This window comes from Aquarana catesbeiana, linkage group LG04 (genome assembly GCF_042186555.1).
Source record: "Aquarana catesbeiana isolate 2022-GZ linkage group LG04, ASM4218655v1, whole genome shotgun sequence".
In the NCBI taxonomy this organism is placed as follows: domain Eukaryota; kingdom Metazoa; phylum Chordata; class Amphibia; order Anura; family Ranidae; genus Aquarana; species Aquarana catesbeiana.
Window position 1 is genome coordinate 303,554,679 of NC_133327.1, and position 19,887 is coordinate 303,574,565.

General features: G+C 41.9%; 1 protein-coding gene across 1 annotated transcript in view; it reads right to left on the reverse strand.

The window, feature by feature from the left end:
* LMBRD1 (LMBR1 domain containing 1) overlaps window positions 1–19,887 on the reverse strand; it is a 393,083-nt gene that overhangs the window by 325,242 nt on the left and 47,954 nt on the right. The window contains exon 3 of the mRNA XM_073626738.1: window positions 16,991–17,054. Within this exon, the coding sequence (XP_073482839.1) occupies window positions 16,991–17,054 (64 nt within the window). The remainder of the gene's footprint in view (window positions 1–16,990; window positions 17,055–19,887) is intronic.

Below are 19,887 nucleotides of genomic sequence, written 5' to 3' on the forward strand. Positions count from 1 at the left end.
CAACCTAGGTTCTTCAGGTGAGCCTGAGTTAGTTGCAGGTTTGTCAGGACCTGGCCTTTGGAATCTGCAAAGAATAATAGATCGTCCAGATACGGGACGACCAATATTCCTCTTAGCTTCAGGAGCTCCCGCCATTACTTTTGTAAAGATCCTGGGGGAGGATAAAATTCCAAATGGCAGGGCTCTGTATTGGAGATGCCATATTGAACTCCCCAGGTTGACAGCTAGACGGAGAAACCGTTGGGAAGCTTGAGCTATTGGGACGTGCAAATAAGCATCCCTTAGATTCAGGGATGCCATAAAGCGATCTGGGGTCAGTAAATTCATTATTGCATAGATCGTGTCCATTCTAAAATGTTTTTAACGGATCGATTTGTTCAGAATCTTCAAGTTTAGTATCAACTGATACTTTCCTGAGGGTTTATTCACTAGGAAAACGTGGGAATAGAAGCCCCAACCTTCCTGATGTTTTGGGACTTGGATACTGACTTCCTGTTGCATCAGATCCTGAAGCTGGTTCGTCATTGCAGAAGCTTTTTCCCTGTCTTTCGGAAGATTTGTGACATAAAACCTGCTCGGGGGGGGGGGGGGGTTTGACCGGTGGTTTCTTTTTGGAAGGAAACATCTTTTTCTTGTTGACTGTTCTGTCCAGGACTGTTTCAAGGTCTGGACCAAAAAGAAGGTCACCTGAGAAAGGTAGCCGCATAACTTAATCTTGGATGCTGTGTCACCGATCCAAGTTTTCAACTAGATAGCACGTCTAACTGAGTCCACCAGCGCTGAAAATCTTGCTGACATCTTTACTGATTCTGCTGATGCATCAGACATGTACTTTATCGTTTTAGCATCAGTGAAAAGGACTCCAGTAATTCTTTTCAAGATGTGCCTGCATCAACTTAAGCTTTTCCATCCAGCATTCCAGGTTCCTTGCTACTACCGTGGAAGCCATAGCTGGTTTGAGACTGACTCATCTCCTGAGTCACCAACCTCTGCTGTTTTAGATGTATGAGGGCTGGATAGTGGTTGTTGGGGTTCAACCTGGCTTGCCGAGCTTTTGCCCAGCATAGATTTAACCGAGCTCAAAGAGTTCATAAGTTCTCGTACATAAGAAAATAGATCCTTGTATTGTTGGGATGTTTCCTCTTCAACAGGCTCTGCTATACAGGTTCTACACATTGCTTTTTGCCACGAATCTGAGGGGATTCTTGCAAGATGGGCGTTTCCTCTGAGTTGGTAGATTTGAATGTTTGTTTTCTTACAGGTCAAAGCATTAGCAAAAACTAAACAAACAGACTCAACTTAGCGTCCTCACTTACATACCTACCCTGCCCCTAGTCCTCCACCAGACAAAGGAACAGCGCCCCGAGCAGTGCCAGACCCAACCATAGAAACCACCTGTCCAGGCTGCAGGGTCTGAGCGAAGTTACCTCTGACCCTGCAGCCGCAGGCTCCCTTGTCAGGGAGGTACACAACATATACCACACATAAGTCCACATGGAGAAGATTGAAGGCACCACTGTACCCCCCTTACCTGGGCCTGGCTGGTGCCTGAGGCGCCTGCTTCCGCAGTGGCTGTTGGTCTCTCGTCCAATGGAAGCAGAGAGCACCTGGGTACTGCGATAAGACATCTGGCTTTAAATTACCCGGTCCCGGCGTCATCATCATAGATGGCCGGAACCGGAAATGCCGGCCGATAGACCCGCCCCCTTGGCCTCTGTGTTCTAGGTGACTGGAACCACTTGTTGCCCTGCCCTGACAGGAAGCCACGTCACCCACCAAGCAGGACCCGGGACCGACATGTGAGAATACCTCCGAGCAGTAGCAGCAGCCCACCTGAGCCACTCCCGTGGACCCCTGACACACAGACGCCGATGCTTCCTGCGAGCGTTGCAACCTGAGCTGGGGAGGCTGGGGACTCCAGAAACCCCCCCCCCCCGCTCGTACTGGGGGGGTGCTGGGATAGTCACTGCACGCCGGGCAGAAAAAAAAAAAACTCCTTGAGGTAAGCCTTCCCCCTCCACCTTGGAGAGAGTGTAGCTCCCCCTGCTTCCAGCAGTGCTTCCATCATGGCGGAGGAAACACAATAACTGGGGCAATGGTGGAAGAGGGATTTAAAGGCTGCCTGCTTTTCCTGGAAAATTGGTGTAGCTGCACTCTCCAAGGTTGTCCTGAAAGGCGATTTGAGAAAATGATGCAGCAGGATAGTCCATTTTGCTGAAATTTCATTGCAGCAACTCAAAATGGTAGTATGTATGGCCCCCACATGCTTGTATGCCCGACAACGTTGGGGCATGCTCCTAATGAGACAACAGATGGTGTCCTGGGGTATTTCCTACCAGGTCTGGACCTGGGCATCACTGAGCTCCTGAACAGACTGAGGTGCAACCTGGCGACGTTGGATGGACCGAAACAATGTCCCAGAGGTGTTGTATTGGATTTAGGTCAGGCGAGCGTGGTGGCCAGTCAATGGTATCAACTCCTTCGCCCTCCAGGAACTGGCTGCATACTCTCGCCACATGAGGCCAAGCATTGTCATGCACCAGGAGGAACCCAGGACCCACTGCACCAGCGTAGGGTCTGACAATGGGTCCAAGGATTTCATCCCGATAGCTACCAAACTGGTCATGCTAAACAAGGTTACAGGCAGTATAACATTCTTCGCGGCTTCTCCAGACCCTTTCACGTCTGTCACATGTGCTCAGAGTGAACCTGCTCTCATCTGTGAAAAGCACAGGGCACCAGCGGCGGAACTGCCTATACTGGTGTTCAAATGGCAAATGAAAAATCGAGCTCTACGTGCCAGGCAGTGAGCACAGGGCCCACTAGAGCAGGGTTTCACAACCCGTGGTACGCGTACCCCTGATACCATATCAAGCATGGTGTAGGGATGATGCAAGTACCAACAAAAAGGTGACAGGTGAGGGAGCTCCAGCACACAGCCTGTGATTGACAGCTGTGCTTGTTCTCCATACTGTGTGAAGGGGAGTGTTACCCTTCCCTCCAATCAGGGCTCACAACTCTCCTTACAGAGATCAGCTCTGTGAAGATGTCTGATCCCTGCTGCTACGGCTGAGAAGAAATTCTCTCATCCTTTTGTGTCATCTCTGTGCATCACCTAATGCTAGTCAATTTACTGGATATATGTAAGGGTTTTCAGTTAAATATAATGAAGAGAACTGTGACAGGTGCTCAACCAGGTTGCCTGACTATGCCTGCCCTTTCTGCCCAGCTCCTCCATTCATAGAAGCCGATACTACAGATTCTACCAATAAAACATGAATGAATGGAGAATGGGAAGAGGATTGAAATGTATAGATCAAATCTCAATCAGAGTCTATAGTACCGGCTTCTATGAATGGAGGAGCTGGGCAGAAAGGGCGGGCAGTCAGGCACTCTTGATGAGCACCTGCCACAGCTCCTTTGGTTCTCTTAACCCCAACTGTACCAGAAGATTACAACAGTGGTAGGTGGAGGAAGGATGGGAATATTGGAGAAGAAAGATTTCAGCTAAAATCAGGAACCTTCACTGAATTTTTTAAAGTACTCTTTGGGCTCAAAGATTACTTAAAGCCCCCCAAAATAGGATTTTTATAACAGCTTACCTGTAAAATCCTTTTCTTGGAGTACATCATGGGACACAGAGCCTTAAGTAATTACTTAATGGGTTATGGGCCACCTTCAGATGTAGACACTGGTATACCCAATACAAGAAGTTCACTCCCCTATATAACCCCTTCTTCTTCCAGGAGTACCTCAGTTTTTGTAGCCACGCAATATACTTAAACCCCATAAAAGAGGGACGGGACCTCTGTGTCCCATGATGTACTCCAAGAAAAGGATTTTTACAGGTAAGCTGTTATAAAAATCCTATTTTCTTTATCGTACATGGGACACAGAGCCTTAAGTAATTACTTAATGGGACGTCCCATAGAAATGCTACTTCAGGGGAGGGAGACACAACCCGTAGGGCACCCCCAGACCTGAGTACTTATACTGCTGCCTGCAGCACACTACATCCAATTGATAAAATTTTGTGAATGTATGCACTGAAGATCAAGTTGCAGCCTTGCAGATCTGAGCCATGGAGGCCTGGTGACGCATTGCCCAAGAAGCACTAACCGCTCTGGTAGAGTGCGACTTAACTTGGGGAAAGGGGGAATCTTACCCCTTAAAATCATAATTTGAATTATAACTTGCCAAATCCACTTAGCGACAGTGGAGTTCGATGCTGCCTGTCCTTTCTTAGGACCCTCTGGCAAAATAAATAAGACATCAGTTTTAGGAATCTGAGCAGTTGCCTTTAAATAGATTTTCACTGCTCTCACCACATCAAGACAATGTAGTGACTTCTCTTCCCTGGAACATGGTTTTGGAAAAAACGATGGCAGGATAATATCTTGGTTCAGGTGGAAACCTGAGACTCCTTTTGGTAAAAAACCCGGAGGAAAGATAAGCCTTCCAGACTCTATAATATATATAGTTCTGGAAGCTGGCTTCCTTGCATTAATCAAAGTAGAGATACCTGACCCGGAAAGCCCACATTTCTTCAGAATGTGGGTCTCAACAGCCAGGCCGTTAAATTTAGTATTCGTAAAGTAGGATGGAATATCGGCCCCGGTGAGAGCAGGTCTGGCCTTAGTGGAAGGGACCATGCACCCTCCACTGCCATCTTTATGATTTCTGCGTACCATGACCTTCTGGGCCATGCTGGTGCTACCGGAATTACCGGCTTTCTTTACAGCTGGATCCTGCAAATAAGTCATGGCAGCAACTGAATAGGGGGGGGAATGCATAGATCAGTGAGAACTGATCCCACGGGGTTACCAGCGCATCTGTTCCGCATGCGAGTGGGTCCCTTGTCCTGAACACAAAGTTGACTAACTTAATGTTGAATGCCCTGTGCCCTTAGCCTGGCTAGAGGTGGGGCCAGCACTTTTCTGAACACCCAGGGTGCTGTAGCTAGCCCGAAGGGCAAGGCTGCAAACCGAAAGTGCTGTTCTACTTCAAACTGCAGAAACCTCTGGTGAGCAGGAAATATAGGGACATGCAGATATGCATCTCTGATGTCGATGGATGCCAGAAGTTCTCTTTCTTGAAGGATGGAAACTACTGACTTGATCGACTCCATGCGAAAGGAGCGGATCTTCAGGAACTGATTTAGATTCCTTAGATCTAGAATGGGTCTGACATCCCCATTTGGTTTTGGTACCGTAAACAGAATAAAACCCCAAACTGTGCTCTTCTGTGGGGATCTGTATGATCACCCCCTGAGCCAATAATAGGTCTAATGCTTGAAAAAGGTATTGCCTTTTCCCTGGATACTTGGGAACGTTTGATCTCAGAAAAAGAGACAGTGGAAACTCCCAAAATTCTAGTTTGTATCCTAGAGACACCGTGGAGAGAACCCATCTGTCCTGAATTTCCCTTTGCCAGACTTCTGAGTATTTCAGAAGTCTCCCCCCCCCCACCACTCTGGTGAGGGGAGACGCCTCTTTATGATGAGGCTTTAGTATTCTGCTTTGCAGATTTGCGGCCCCAGGTCTTATGTGCCTGGGTCTGACCCTGAGGTTTTCCTCTAGAGTCTGATGGCGGAGGCCGTCGCCACTGCCTAGAGGCGGATGCCCCTGGCACAGGAGAAAAAAAGTCTGTTTAAATGAAGGACGTTTATACTTTCTTTTGACTGGCAAAAAAGAGTACTCTTTCCACTAGAAATTGTCTGGATGTATTTATCCAAATCATCGCTCCCTATGAAAAGGGAAACTAGTCAGAAGCTTTTTGCAAGGTGCTTCAGCTGACCAATTTTTTAACCAAAGGGTTCTACGCATGTGCATTAGCACAGGCGCAAGGCTGGACGCCTGGTGAATAGAATCTTTCATACAGTCTATAGCAAAACATAATGCCTTTGGTAATTCGGCCAACTCATGGGCCTGTTGTGCAGGGACCTTCTTAAGAGCCTCTGTGAATTGGTCCTTTAAGGACTGACAGATGCCTATTGCAGCGACTGCAGGCTGAGTAACGGTCACTGCCAAGGAAAAAGGATTTTAAACAGGAATTCCAACTTCTTGTCTGTTGAATCTTTAAGCATTTGCGCATTGTCTACTGGACAATTTAAACTTTTATTCACACTGGAAATCGACTTTTATTCACTGCTGGAACCTTCCGTTTTTTTGGTGAATTTTTCCTCCATGGGATAGAGAACCGAGAATCTCTTTGGAGGGAGAAAATTCTTATCTGGATGATCCCATTCAGCATAAATAAGCTTTTCTAGTAATGCATGGACAGGAAATGCATGCAAAGGCTGTAAAGGTTTCAAAGAACCCAAGGAAGAAACCAGACTTTCAGCTAACTCTGTTAGGGGTAGCATGAAAGTGGAGCGAACAATTTTCGTAAGGATTTGTACCTCAGATTGTGAAGCCGAATCGTTTTTCATCTGGACTGTCTGAGGACAATACCTCACTCTGTCCCCACTGTTCCCTTGGTAAAGGGTTTGGCGTGGGAGAGAGGGATCTAGCACGCTTCCTATCCCCTTGGATAAAGTATGCAATTAAAGCCGCTAATCTTCCTTCTAAGCCCTGCAGGGCAGAGGAAAAAGTATCTTCAGTCACGTATACAGGGGCTGAAGTGTGAAAAGCAGTTGCACCGCCAATTGGTTCCAAAGACTCACCCTGGCTTGCCATATCTGTTATCTCCGGAGAGGATGACAGTGTGGAGGCATGACTGGAGTCCCAGCACCTGGGGGTGGAACTTTTGGTGCCTTAGTAGTAACCTTGGAAGCCATAGTGCTAAGCACAAAAGCAGAGGCACTCCAAGAAATGTTCTATTTGCTGAGCAATTGTAAGAAAAAACAATGGCAGCATAGATTAATCTGATGCTAAACAATAATGTCTTTTCCTGTACTGGAAATGCCTGTGTACACCCCTCACATGCTCCAGCACTCCTGTGTCCTGTGGCAGCTCTTGCTTCAGCTGCTTTGGTAGACACATTTAGACCCCTTCACACTGGGGCGATTTGCAGGTGCTATTGTGCTAAAAATAGCGCCTGCAAACCGACCCGAAACAGCCGCTGCTGTGTCTCCAGTGTGCAAGCCCGAGGTAGCATTTATAGGTAAAGTTGATCCAGGGAAAATCCGATTGCCTCTTGGGGGAGCAGGAAGGAATTTTTTCCCCTGCTGTAGCAAATTGGGGCATGCTCTACTGGGGTTTTTTGCCTTCCTCCGGATCAACTGTGGGTATAGAATCGGGTATATTGGATTGTACAATATTTTTTTTTTGTTTTTTTTATGGTTGAATTGGATGGACGTGTGTCTTTATGTAGCACATCTTCACTCGTGACCAACACCTTAGACACAGGCGAAAAAACTGAGGTACTCCTGGAAGGAGCAGGGGTTATATAGAGAGTGAACTTCCTGTATTGGGTATACCAGTGTCAACACCTGAAGATGGCCCATAACCCATTAAATACTTAAGGCTCCGTGTCCCATGATGTACGATAAAGAAACAAATTTTCTGAACGCAAAGAACCTGGAGAATAAAATGCTGGGAGTTCCATTTTTTATGCCATACAATATTAGTGCAATAGGTCAATAAAAAAAAAAAAAAAAAAACATTTATATTATATATATATATATATATATATATATATATATATATATATATATATATATATATATATATATATATATATATATATATATCATTTTAGAGCACAAACTGCAATGTTCTCAGAGTGTTCTGATGTGGGGAGGAGCTGAGAGAGCCGCTGGGGGACCCCAGAAGAGGATGTTTGGGGCCACTCTGTGCAAAATGACCTGCACAGGGGAGGCAAGTATGACATGTTTGTTATTTTTAAAAAATAAATAATGAACCCTTACAATCACTTTAAGTGCTAGGGTATAATTTTTTTTTTTTTTTTTTTTTTTTTTTTTTACACCTTTTTGGATATAAAATTTTGATAATGCATGCATATACTGTACACTTTAAGCATGGCATATTTCAGCAAATTGTCAAGCACAACTGCTATTTATTTTCAGAGTATAATAGACTGGTAAAAATAAAACTTACAATGTGGCCCAAGCAATCATTGGGCACGCTTCCAGTTGATCCACTAGTGTATGTTTGTAAAATGTCAAAGCTTAATTGATATGTTGGGCCCTTATCCAAGCAAGGTGAAGACAGACCCAGAGCTTAAACAATTTACCTAACTTAGAAGTGTTGTACTTAGGACTTGGGCTCCTCTAGCAGTGAGGATCTGAAAATAAAGATAATTATAAAAAGTAGGGGAAGTCTATAAAAAGATATCTAAACAATTCTTGTTTGCAGAAAGCAGACGTGAAGTCTGTGTCAGGCAGCCCATTATTCAATGCTTGTGGCATTAGGGACAGAAGAGAATGTCAACACACTGCACAGCACTGTACAAGCTGGGCAGGTGGAACAAGGATTTCTGCTATGATAAAGTAAGTATACATTTTTGTAATAGGGCAGCTTATTGTATCCTTATTGCAGAGCAGGCATCCTTTACTTAACAACAATTATCTGTTTAATTTTATTTAGAGGAAAATAAGCTAAAAAGAACAACTAAGGGCAAACCTTTTTTTAGTTTTGAATAGAGTGTAGATTAGAACTTCTGTCAGTTCTTATTGCTGTTTGTGCCCCCAATAAAGAGATTCACCCTCCCCATTTGTTCTGTTGGCCGTTATAATTGAAAGTAAAAGAAAATCCCAAATTTTGGGTTGTCCACAGAAAAGTAACAACAGGGAAATCTTCCAATGGGGACACTAGTTCTGGTGACCTGGGGGTCCCAAGGGATTCCCTTAATTTGCAGGGATTTCCGCTTGCTTCCTGTTTTGGCCATGAGGCAGGAAGTAAAGGTAAAATTCCACAATGAGACCCAGATGGCAAATATAAATAAATAAAATACGAAAAAAACAACCTCTATCCAAAAATAAAAACAAATTTTGCCTATAATTCAACTTTAAAGCTGTATTAAAGGCTGCATTCATTTTTTTTTTTGGCTTTTTTTCTCTTTTTATTTTACCTGGTGGTATAGCCAGTAACACACTTCCTGCCTTGGGGTGTCTGTATCCTGGATGAAGTAGTAAAGCAGACACCTATGAACAGCAGTATTGGCAGTGTGGGGAGAGGGTTGCGTTAGCAGCCGATATACATGACTTTTTTTTTTTTTACTTTCACCATGGAAAAAAAAATATATTTTTATAATTTATTTTTCAATATATTTTTGCTGGATTCCCTCGTCAACACAGTCAATGTTGATGGGGGAATGCATACAGCAACACTATTGTGTTCTGCCGGCGGGAGGCTCAGGGAGCCTTCCCAGATGGCGGAACTGGACAATTACTGCCACAGGGTATAGCCAGCTTGTGTACAATCAGCCTACCCATATATAGATTGAAATTTGTCTGGTCCCTGCTGAACTGGCCGAATTTTGATCCATGAATGCCTGGCTTTAGACTCACAGATTTAGATGGAATTGACCAACACTTTGAAGCCTAACTCTAGTTAATACTTTAAGCTGTTACAAAAAGTTTATTCTTTTTTCGGGATTTACATAAATAAAAGCTGATCACTGTAAGCACTCTGGTCAGTGGTAAATGGTTTTTCGCAACCCTCTGTTACTTTGTCTGGACAGCTTGTTCTGTTAATTGAAAAATAACAGATTTACAGGCTGGATCACCAGGTGAAATAAGGAAAAAAGCCCAAAATTAGAAAAAAAAAAAAAAACAAACACACACACACACAAACTAACTAAAAGCGGACCATACATGGGTCAGTTTTTTTTCAATTCAACCAGCAAGTTGAATGAAAAAAAATAAACTGACCCAATCAAATGTGTGGAAGGGGGCATTCAATCCACTGTGTCATTGTATTCTGACACCAGGGAGGCTCCCTGTCCAACAGAATACACAGATCAGCACTGTAGCGCTGATCAAGCGAATAAATACAGACAGGGCTACTGAACAGAAGATGATCAGTAGTAGAAAACTATAATAACTTCTAATTTTACCATTTGTTAATGTCACGGTACTGCTAACAGTGAAGGATCCTTCAGAATACTTTGATATTTGGTGGCATTTACTTTTTCTCTTGTCTGCATGTTTTCTTCTATTCTCTATTTTTAAAACTTCAAGTATGCGATACAGAAATAGGTGACATTAGTACCGGAAACAGGCACAGCTGAGCTTCAATTAACCATGCACACACTTTACTCCTTTACGTTTGTCAAACAAACGATTTGGCAGAAAAAGTGGCATTTGAAAAGATTAAAACAAACCATGATGATGCCATACATTTCGTAGGGAACTGCAACCCTGACATTATCAATAACATAACAAAAAGGGGGACACACACACACATACACACACACACACACACACACACACACACACACACAACTAAAAAACAAGACACATATTTATTAAAATTATATGAACATAGCAATATGGATGATCTGCACTGAATATGGTCAGATTTTCCTCATATCACACAATGACAATGTTTGTCATATCTTTGAGCACATAAGCCTAAGTGGGGTGTTATGGCTCTATTGAACAAATTAAGCAGACCCAAATAGAAAACCCTGATGGGACAAGCAGCTTTATTTCCTTCAATACATTTTTTTGTAGATGTCTGGGTATCTACTGTATGTTTAATTTCAGAGTCATCAACAAGTTACTGTAGAAAGAATAAAGTGCTTGGCACTGTACATGGATACAGGTAGAGTTTGTATCACAAAATGGACAAATTTCAATATAGTATAACCACATGAAAACATGAAAAACCACTTAGTTTACATCACTCTTGTGCAAATGTACAGAGTGAAACTCTATGCGTTTCAAGATTGTGTGTCAGTCCTCTTCATCAGGAATAAGTGGTTAAAGAGTTTTAGGATATCTACGATTCAAAAAAATACAAAAGTACAAGATATATGCATACAGCTGCAGACACCTAATCATCTAGATTGGGTTTAAAACAAGAAAAATATCTACTAACCAGTTGTGTGGAAACAGATATTTTGAGTGTGAAAACATGGGGTCAAAAGCTAGACATAAAAGAGGAAACGGCTGCGCTGAACTCCACGGTACCCCCAAGGGGAAAAAAGGCAGGAATGGCCAGGCAACAATGGGAATCAAAAGGGGGGGAGCAAAAATGGGAAAAAAAAAAAAAAAAGGAGGGGACAAGCCCGGAGCCAGAACGTCAGTAGCAGAGATGTGGATAGTCCAAATCTATTAATCACAAAAACAGAGTGAGGGGAAAACCCAACACTGACAGAAAGGGCATAATAAAAAAAAAGAGGGACATAGAATATAGAATATACACACCTTTCAAAGAATATATATATATATATATATATATATATATATATATATATATATATATATATATATATATATATATATATATATATATATATATATATATATATATATATATATAAAACAAATGTACATGCTTACTTGTAGATGACTGTCGCATAGATACGATGAATGGGGGAATCATTGGGAATTACTTGGGGCCTCCCTCGGTCTGCTTGTTGGGCAAACATCACAATAGGTGTTGCCTCCTTTTCTTATGATAATTTTTTTTTTTTTTTTTTGGGGGGGGAGGGGGGTTGATATTCCCTCCCCCACCGAAGTTCACTCCCTCCCATTTTTCTGACCCATCCATCTTTTCAGTGGGTATATAAGGTTAAGCTCATATGCTGTGATGTTGAGGGTGAGGACACTTGCCTGATACGGATGATCATTTTTTTCACCCAAACAAGACCTTTGGTAAGCCCTTGGTCTTTATGTACATATCTAGAACTTTGGAAGAGCATTGCTGCTCACCCATTTCAAAATACCCATCTCTAGCCATGATGCTCTGTATACAGACATCTATTGGATATGCGTTTATATACTGATTCAATGTTTCCTTTCCATACTATCATAGGTTTATGCCCTTATTCCAAGATCTCCTGAATTGGGCGATTTCGCCCTCTTTTGGGGGGCTTTTTTTCCACTGGTCATAGTATCTATGCAACAGCCATCTACAAGTAAGCATGTACAATATATATATATATATATATATATATATATATATATATATATATATATATATATATATATATATATATATATATATATATATATATATATTTTATTCCCCTTTTTTTTTATATATATTTTTTGTAGAACATCAAACAGGTCTTTACATCTTTCCTCCTTGGTTAGGACCCCCTCCCCTTTCCTCCCTCTTCCTGCCCTCCGTCTAACTTGAACATTTCAAGTTCAGTCCATCATTTTCTTCCAAGTGAGGTAGGTCTGGAGGTCATCAAATTTTTTAATATTCCATGTCCCTCTTATTATGCCCTCTGTCAGTGTTGGGTTTGCCCCTCACTATGTTTTTGTGATTAATAGATTTGGGCTATCCACATCTCTGCTACGGACGTTCTGGCACTGGGGTTGTCCCCTCTTCCCCCCCCCCTTTCGATTTCCATTGTTGCTCTACCGTTCCTGCCTTTATCCCCTTGGGGGCACCGTGGAGTTCAGCGCAGCCGTTTCCTCTTATGTCTAGCTTTTGACCCCATGTCTTCGCACCTAAAATATCTGTTACCACACAACTGGTTAGTAGTTATTTTTCTTGTTTAAACCCAATCTAGAGATGATTAGGTGCCTGCCTGTAGATTAAGGAATTGCCTGTTTTTTCTAACAGCTGTATGCATATATCTTGTACTTACTGTGTATTTTTTGAATCGTAGATATCATAAAACTCTTTAACCACTTATTCCTGATGAAGAGGACTGACACACAATCTTGAAACGCGTAGATTTTCACTCTGTACATTTGCATAAAAGTTATGTAAACTAAGTGGTTTTTCATGTTTTCATGTGGTTATACTATATTGAAATTTGCCCATTTGTGAAACAAACTCTCCCTGAATCCATGTTTTTTAAATCATGTATTATTAAAAACTTATATAAATTTTACATTTTCTTGTGTGCAGACACATTTTTGGAGTCATCACCTTTTAAAGTCCTGAGAGGGTTTTCTTGCCATTTTTATGCTTTATTAGGGATGCGGGTGATTGCTCCAAATTCCCCACTAGAATTGAGCTTTTTCATATGCACAGATGTTGCGTGCATCCCCGTGCGGACAGTTCCATTTTTGTCAACTTTTCCTGCATAGACCCAGCCACTGTTTCCCAGTGTTAATTTTGGCAGCAAGTTTCGATTTAGTTTTAGTCTTGGTCTTAGGACTAAAATGGCATTTTAGTTTTAGTCCCATCTTAGTCTTCTGCAGTCGTTTTAGTTGTCGACTTTTAGTCGACTAAATCTCCAGTACATTTTAGTCAACTAAAATCTCCAGTACATCTTAGTCAATTAAAACTCATTTTAGTCGTCTATAATTGAATGGGTATAATTAAATTGTAATGCATTAGTTAACATTTCTCTACAATTTCCAAACTCATACTGCTGGAGTGAAAAACAAGACTATGTTATTCATTATGGTATTGAGGTATGAACATGCAAAACAGACCAGTGTTAATTTTGAAGTCAAATTTCAATTTAGTTTTAGTTTTAGTCCTTTGACTAAAATGGCATTTTAGTCATCTCAGTTTTAGTCGTATTTTAGTCGACTAAAATGTTTGTCGTCTTAGTCGACGAAATTAAAACTGCTGTGTCCCAATGACTGCTGTGTCCATGCAGCCGCTGTGTCCCAAAAAACAATGGGACTATTTGCATGGGGATGCACGCAACTCCAGTACATGCCCATGCAGATAAACCACAGCTCTGCACAGGGTATGGATGTAATCACCCCATGTGAACAAGGCCTAAAAACAGGTAGGATTAAAACAAAAAAAAAAAAACAAAAAAAATTCAGTCTACAATATGCAATATACATATCATAAAAATTTAAAATCGGATAAAATGATTATATGAATTAAAAAATACGGGGGGGGGGGGGGGGGGGGGGAGACTGGACTAAAAAAAAAGTTGAGATCCATATAAAAAGAACAAGGAAGGAGGAGTATGCTACACAATAGTCATAGAAAAATACAAAGAAATCCTCAATGACTACAGTATATGACTATTGTGTAGCATTGCTCATTCACCCTTAAAGTGGTTGTCAAGTTGTACTGAATGCCTTGAAAAGCCCATGCCGATCATTAACCTCTCCGATATACCCCAAAAGCTATAAAGCACTTTTTTCTTTTAGCACTCCATGTCATGTGACTGCAATCCCCCTGCATTTATAAGAGTGACTGGTGGGCGTGTGCATTCTCCTCTAGCGCCATGAGAAGGCATGTCATGTGCATACTTCACAAGAAGGCAAGACTGAGTAGGGCAGGGTAGAACTGGCTGGCTAGGGAGAACCGAGACCAAAAATGCTACGGAAGCATGTGACATGCATGTGTCACAAGGGAGAAATGAAAGGCGGGAATGAGTGGGGCGCAGCAGAGCGTGCTGGGGAGAGCTGGGCCAAAAAAAAAAAAAAAAAAAAAAATGGTACACGGAAATGCCTGTGAGCAGCCACAATCAGCTGCGCAAACCAGCCATTGTCGGCCCGATAGAAGAAGAGGGCTCTTGAACGGCCAGTTGATTCTAGTCAGCAATTTATAAAAAGAGAAATCGTTGAAAACACAAAAAATAAAAAGTAGTAAAAAAAAAAAAAAAAAAAATCAGAGAAATGTTGTGCAGATTCTCCATTTTAGCTGGAATTCTACTTTAATACTTTAAATGTTGTTATTTTTTATTATTTAGCCTATGTGGTGTATTATGCTCCTAGTATCTCTCAGCTTTTCTCATGTCAGGTGGTTGGGCAGATTAACTTCTGTGACATACTCTACTGGCTAGGTGTGGTTACTGGCAAAAGTGTAAAACACAGATCAGATGTTAGGGAGAGGGACTGGCCTGCAAAAGCCAGAATATATTATATATTTTTTTTTAAAGATGCCACTGTCAATCTGGAGGAAGTGGCGGAGCTTCAAAACATGATAGCGATGGTGTCTGAGTTGAGGCAGTTGCATAGAGGACACTATACAGCTGACTCAGATGTTCCATTCTTGCAATGTCAATCATTGTCAGCCCGGGTTCATTTAGGATGTTAGCCCCTTTCCTCTTTCATGGATACTGGCTTTTAACCACTTCTGGACCAGCCGCCACAGTTTTACTGCGGCAGGTTGGCTCGGCTGGGCAAAAGCGACTTTACTTTACATCACTTTTCCTTTTGGCCACTAGGGGCCCACAGCGTGTGCCTGGAGCCGATGCGAGTGCCCGGCGGGCGCGATGATTGCCGGGCACCCGCGATCACTCGTGACAGAGCGAGAACACACACACACACACACACACACACACACACACACGTTCTTTCAGGGGAGCAAAGACATTTAGTATGAACACACAAAGTATGAACACTGATCTCTCTCTCCTCCTAGACAGTCCCATCCCCCCTACTGTTAGAACACACATAGGGAACACAGTTAACCCCTTGATCGCCCCTAGTGTTAACCCCTTCCCTGCCAGTGACATTTATACAGTAATCAGTGCATTTTTATAGCACCGATTGCTGTATAATTGTCAGTGGTCCCAAAAATGTGTCAAAACGTGTCCAATTTGTCTGCCGCAATATCGCATTCTCGATAAAAATTGCAGATCGCCGCCATTACTAGTAAAAACAATAAATAAAAAAATTTTAAAAAATTTTACCAACCGATTTTTACCAAAAATATGTATAAGAATACATATCGGCCTAAACTGAGGAAAAATTTTTTTTTTTTCAAAAAAAATAATGTGGGATATAGCAAAAAGTAAAAACAAATTGTTTTTTTTTTTTTTTTTTTGTTTTTTTTTAAATTGTCGCTGTTCTTTTGTTTATAGTGCAAAAAATAAAAACTGCAGGAGGACTAAAAGAAAGCTCTAAAAAGGACGTCAATATTGTTTGGGTACAGCGTCGCACAACCACGCGATTGTCAGTTAAAGCGACGCAGTGCTGCATCGCAAAGAATGCCTTGGTCATTGAGCAGTCCCCATATTATGGTTCATGCTGTGAATCTTTTCTGGGAGTACAATTCCCTGCATTTTATTATTACAAAAAAAAAAAAAATTCTCTTGGTGCCCTGCTATTTAGACCGGTTTCAAAACCTGTTCTTGGGGGTTATTTAGGGTACTGATACAGAAAATGACATTGGATGGACTGCATCGGAAACATTGGATTCTAAAGTGTAAGTTATTAACTGTATTATAGTTATGATTGTAAAGGTGGTGTGTGTATATTGCCACTCACATTGTTTTAGTTTTGCAAATCGAGCACTGTAGTGCTGTCTGAATTATCCCAATGTATTTTGCTATATTTATATTCTGATTTTTGACAGGTGACCAGAGTGAGAGGTGGTATATGGATTTTATGCTGTATCTCAAAAACTAGAGCCAATATGGAAACATTTGTGCCATTTTTGGAATCAGTGGGCCAAATATATCCAGGAACAGGTCTAACATTAGAATCACCAAAATGTATGTTGGCCTATGTAATACATTTATGACAGAATATTCAGATTTTTACATAAACTTTGGCACAATCAATTGTCTTTAAATATGCAGTGCCTCTTGCTCGAACACAGGATGTCAGACCATGATGGCTATCCAAAAGTAAGCTACCACCCCTGTCAGAGAGTGAAGGAAGGAAGGAAGGAAGGAAGGAAGGAAGGAAGGAAGGAAGGAAGGAAGGAAGGAAATCCACAGGCCTATTCTACAAAAAAAAAAAAAATTAAAAAAAAAATTAAAAAAAATAATACTAAAAAGAAAAAAAAAGTGCTAGGTACAAGGCCCAATACCTGAAGCAAATGAGAACTCATCCAGTGGTCTGATCTGGTCTAACAACATGGAAAAAAGTTCTCCTTGGTTGCCACACTTGCAGGGTTTATTAAATAACCCTGGTTTACCTTAAATCGCTGTCTTAGGTTTATAGAACAGTTATATTTAATTTAGTTGTACTTACTGTAATAGCCCATCAAGACCGTATTTTCAATCTGAGACCGTGAGGAATTATTTTCAGCCCATTCCTAAAAATAAAAAAAATAAAAAAATTAAAATTCACATATTGGATTGGGGTTTTATTTCAAATTCACATACAATGGTCCCCTAGATAGCAACCCATTCATACTTTTTCTTCATAACATTTTTTTTTTTTTTTTACATACCAGGCTCCATTTTTTTGCAATATTTAAAACAAGTACTTTATTAATGGTATTCCAGACAGAGGTAACATTTTAATCATCAAGTTGTACCTGCTGAACCATTCACCTCTTAAAAAAAAGTCATGCTTGCAGACAAGGGCAGCAAGCAGAACTTTTTTTTCAAATGCATATCACAAAAACAGTAGTAAAAACAGTACCATTTAAGAAGATGAACATAACTCTGCCTGCACAAAGATAAACAGGAAAAAAAAAAAAAAAAAAAAAAAAAAAAAAAACACGAAGGCCAGCCATACACTGTTCAAAGCTCGCTGAACCGGCCAAGATTCAAACAGTTAATGGGCAGGCTGAATGTACCGAATTGATTGATCTATCAACTTTGGTACAACCAGCCTGCCGGGTTCGCTTGGCGTTATCGCAAGAGGCTGCTATAGGCTTCCCCCCCATCGCCCCCCACCAGGAGAAGACAATTGCTCAGCAGGAGGGACTCCCCTGTCAGCACTGTCATTATTGATGGGGGGAATCATGCAAATTTCTTTCCTGTAACCAGTAGTTGCAGGAAAGAAATTTGCACCATGTATGGCCTGCCTAAGGCCTCATGCACACAGGACGTTTTATTGACTCTACTAAAAGTCAGCAGCGTTTTTGCAGAAAAAAAAAAATAAAAAATATGACTGATGCTTGAAAAAAGTGTCTAAAGCCTTTACAAACTTTTAAGAGCTTTTACAGGCATCAAGCTCTTGAATGATAAATTTAATTGGCCGGAATAAATATCATTTATTCTGGCCATTGAAATTAATTTATAATCAAGCACTAGTGTTTAAGCGCGTTTAGTAGTGTTTAGTAGTGTCAAGCGTTTTTTTCTGCCCGAAAACTGCTGCTCCTGGACGCACTGGGGTTTTTTTTCCCACCTCTAAAAGCTCCTGCCACTAAAAGCCTATGTGTGCATAGCAGCATTTAAATGCCTGGGGGGGAAAAAAAAAAAACACACACACACACACACACACACACACACACGATTCTGGCTAAAAGGAGAATCACAATTTTTTTTGCTTAGAAGATAGATCACGATTCTCTCACGATTCTCGTGGCGTAACATCATCTTTCACATTAAAACAAAGAAAAAAAAAAAAATTGGGCTAACTTTAATGTTTCTTTTTTTTTCTCTCATTGAAGTGTATTTTTTTCCCCCAAAATTGCGTTTGAAAGACCGCTGGGCAAATAAACTTATATATATAGGTTCCAAGTAATTTTCTAGTAAAAAATATTGATTTTAACTTAAGAAACAAGTGTCAGAAAAAGATTTAAACTAAGTGGTTAAACTTCCTACATTTACAGGTTGTTAAAAACCTGGCAGACTGCCTGGATTTTTTTCTTTACACACGTTTTTCCCTTTGATCTAAGGAGGAAGAGTTAGTCACAATGTTTCATGTTAAACTTGGCAGACTGCCTAGGTGTTTTCTTTTGGCAGCTGAGTGAGCAGATAAGTCTCTCCACTTGTTATACGAAAGAATCGGCAAACTGCAATAGAGATTGTCAGAGGGGTTGAATCAAGATCACAATTTTTTTAACGATTGTGCAGCTCTAACACACACACACACACACACACACACACACACACACACACACCCCAGAAGCAGCAGTACAAGTTAACTTGCCGACCAGCCACCGTCATACTGCGGCAGGTCGGCTCTTTCCCGCAAAGCATCATAGCTGTACGTCCGCTCCTTTAAGAGCCATAGCAGGCGCACGCTGCACGGTGGGGGACAGATGTTCGCCAGCCAACCACGACCGTGGGAAAAGTGTCAGAATGGGGATCTGTCAATGTAAACTGACAGATCACCATTCTGACAGGGGAGGAGAGAGTGATCTGCTGTTCCTAGTGATTAGGAACAGCGATCTCTCTCCTCCTCCAGTCAGTCCTATCCCCCCCCACAGTTAGAAACACCTCCCAGTGAGAGGGCGTGGTTTCGGCATGCAGCAGTAAGGACGTGTCTCTCTCGGGCTCCGGCGCTGACACCAGCTCTCACTAAATTTTTCAGCAACGCAAATCATGCGGAAGAGGACAAGCAAGTCTTTACCCAAAAAAAGGCACCTCTTCAGGCTCCATAAAAAGATTCCTGGCTGCGGAACCGGAGGACCTGCTGAATATGGATGGCCTAGGCCACTCACCACATGGAGCAGGCCCTGGTGTTGGCTCCGCCTCTCGCCATAGGCCCGACCCCAGGCACCGTTCTCCAGCCTCATCAGCCGGCTCGGAATGTGAGGGCAGTACGTCCAGACACTCAAAGGTAGCAATTCGGAGCAAATCGGAGCTGGCAGCCATGTACCTGGGTCTGGACCGCTCCATTAAAAAAGAACTCTCTGCGGTGCGTGCAGATCTGTCACAAGTATTGGAGCGTGTGGAAAAGACAGAGCAGAGCCTGGATTGCCACACGGCCGCCATTAGAAGTCTGCAGACCACCACCCGCAGCTTTACTATTGCCCACGGGATGGCCCTATACAAAATTCAGGACCAGGAGAACCGCAACAGGTGGAACATTGGAATTAGAGGCCTACCTGAAGCGACCTGCGATGATGACCTTCTCCCATCCATCCGAAGTATCTTTAATGGCTTGCTAGGCCATGTGGCTGATCATCCTCTGAAAATAGACAGAGTGCATAGGACCTTGCGTCCCCGCAACCTGTCTTCGAATACCCT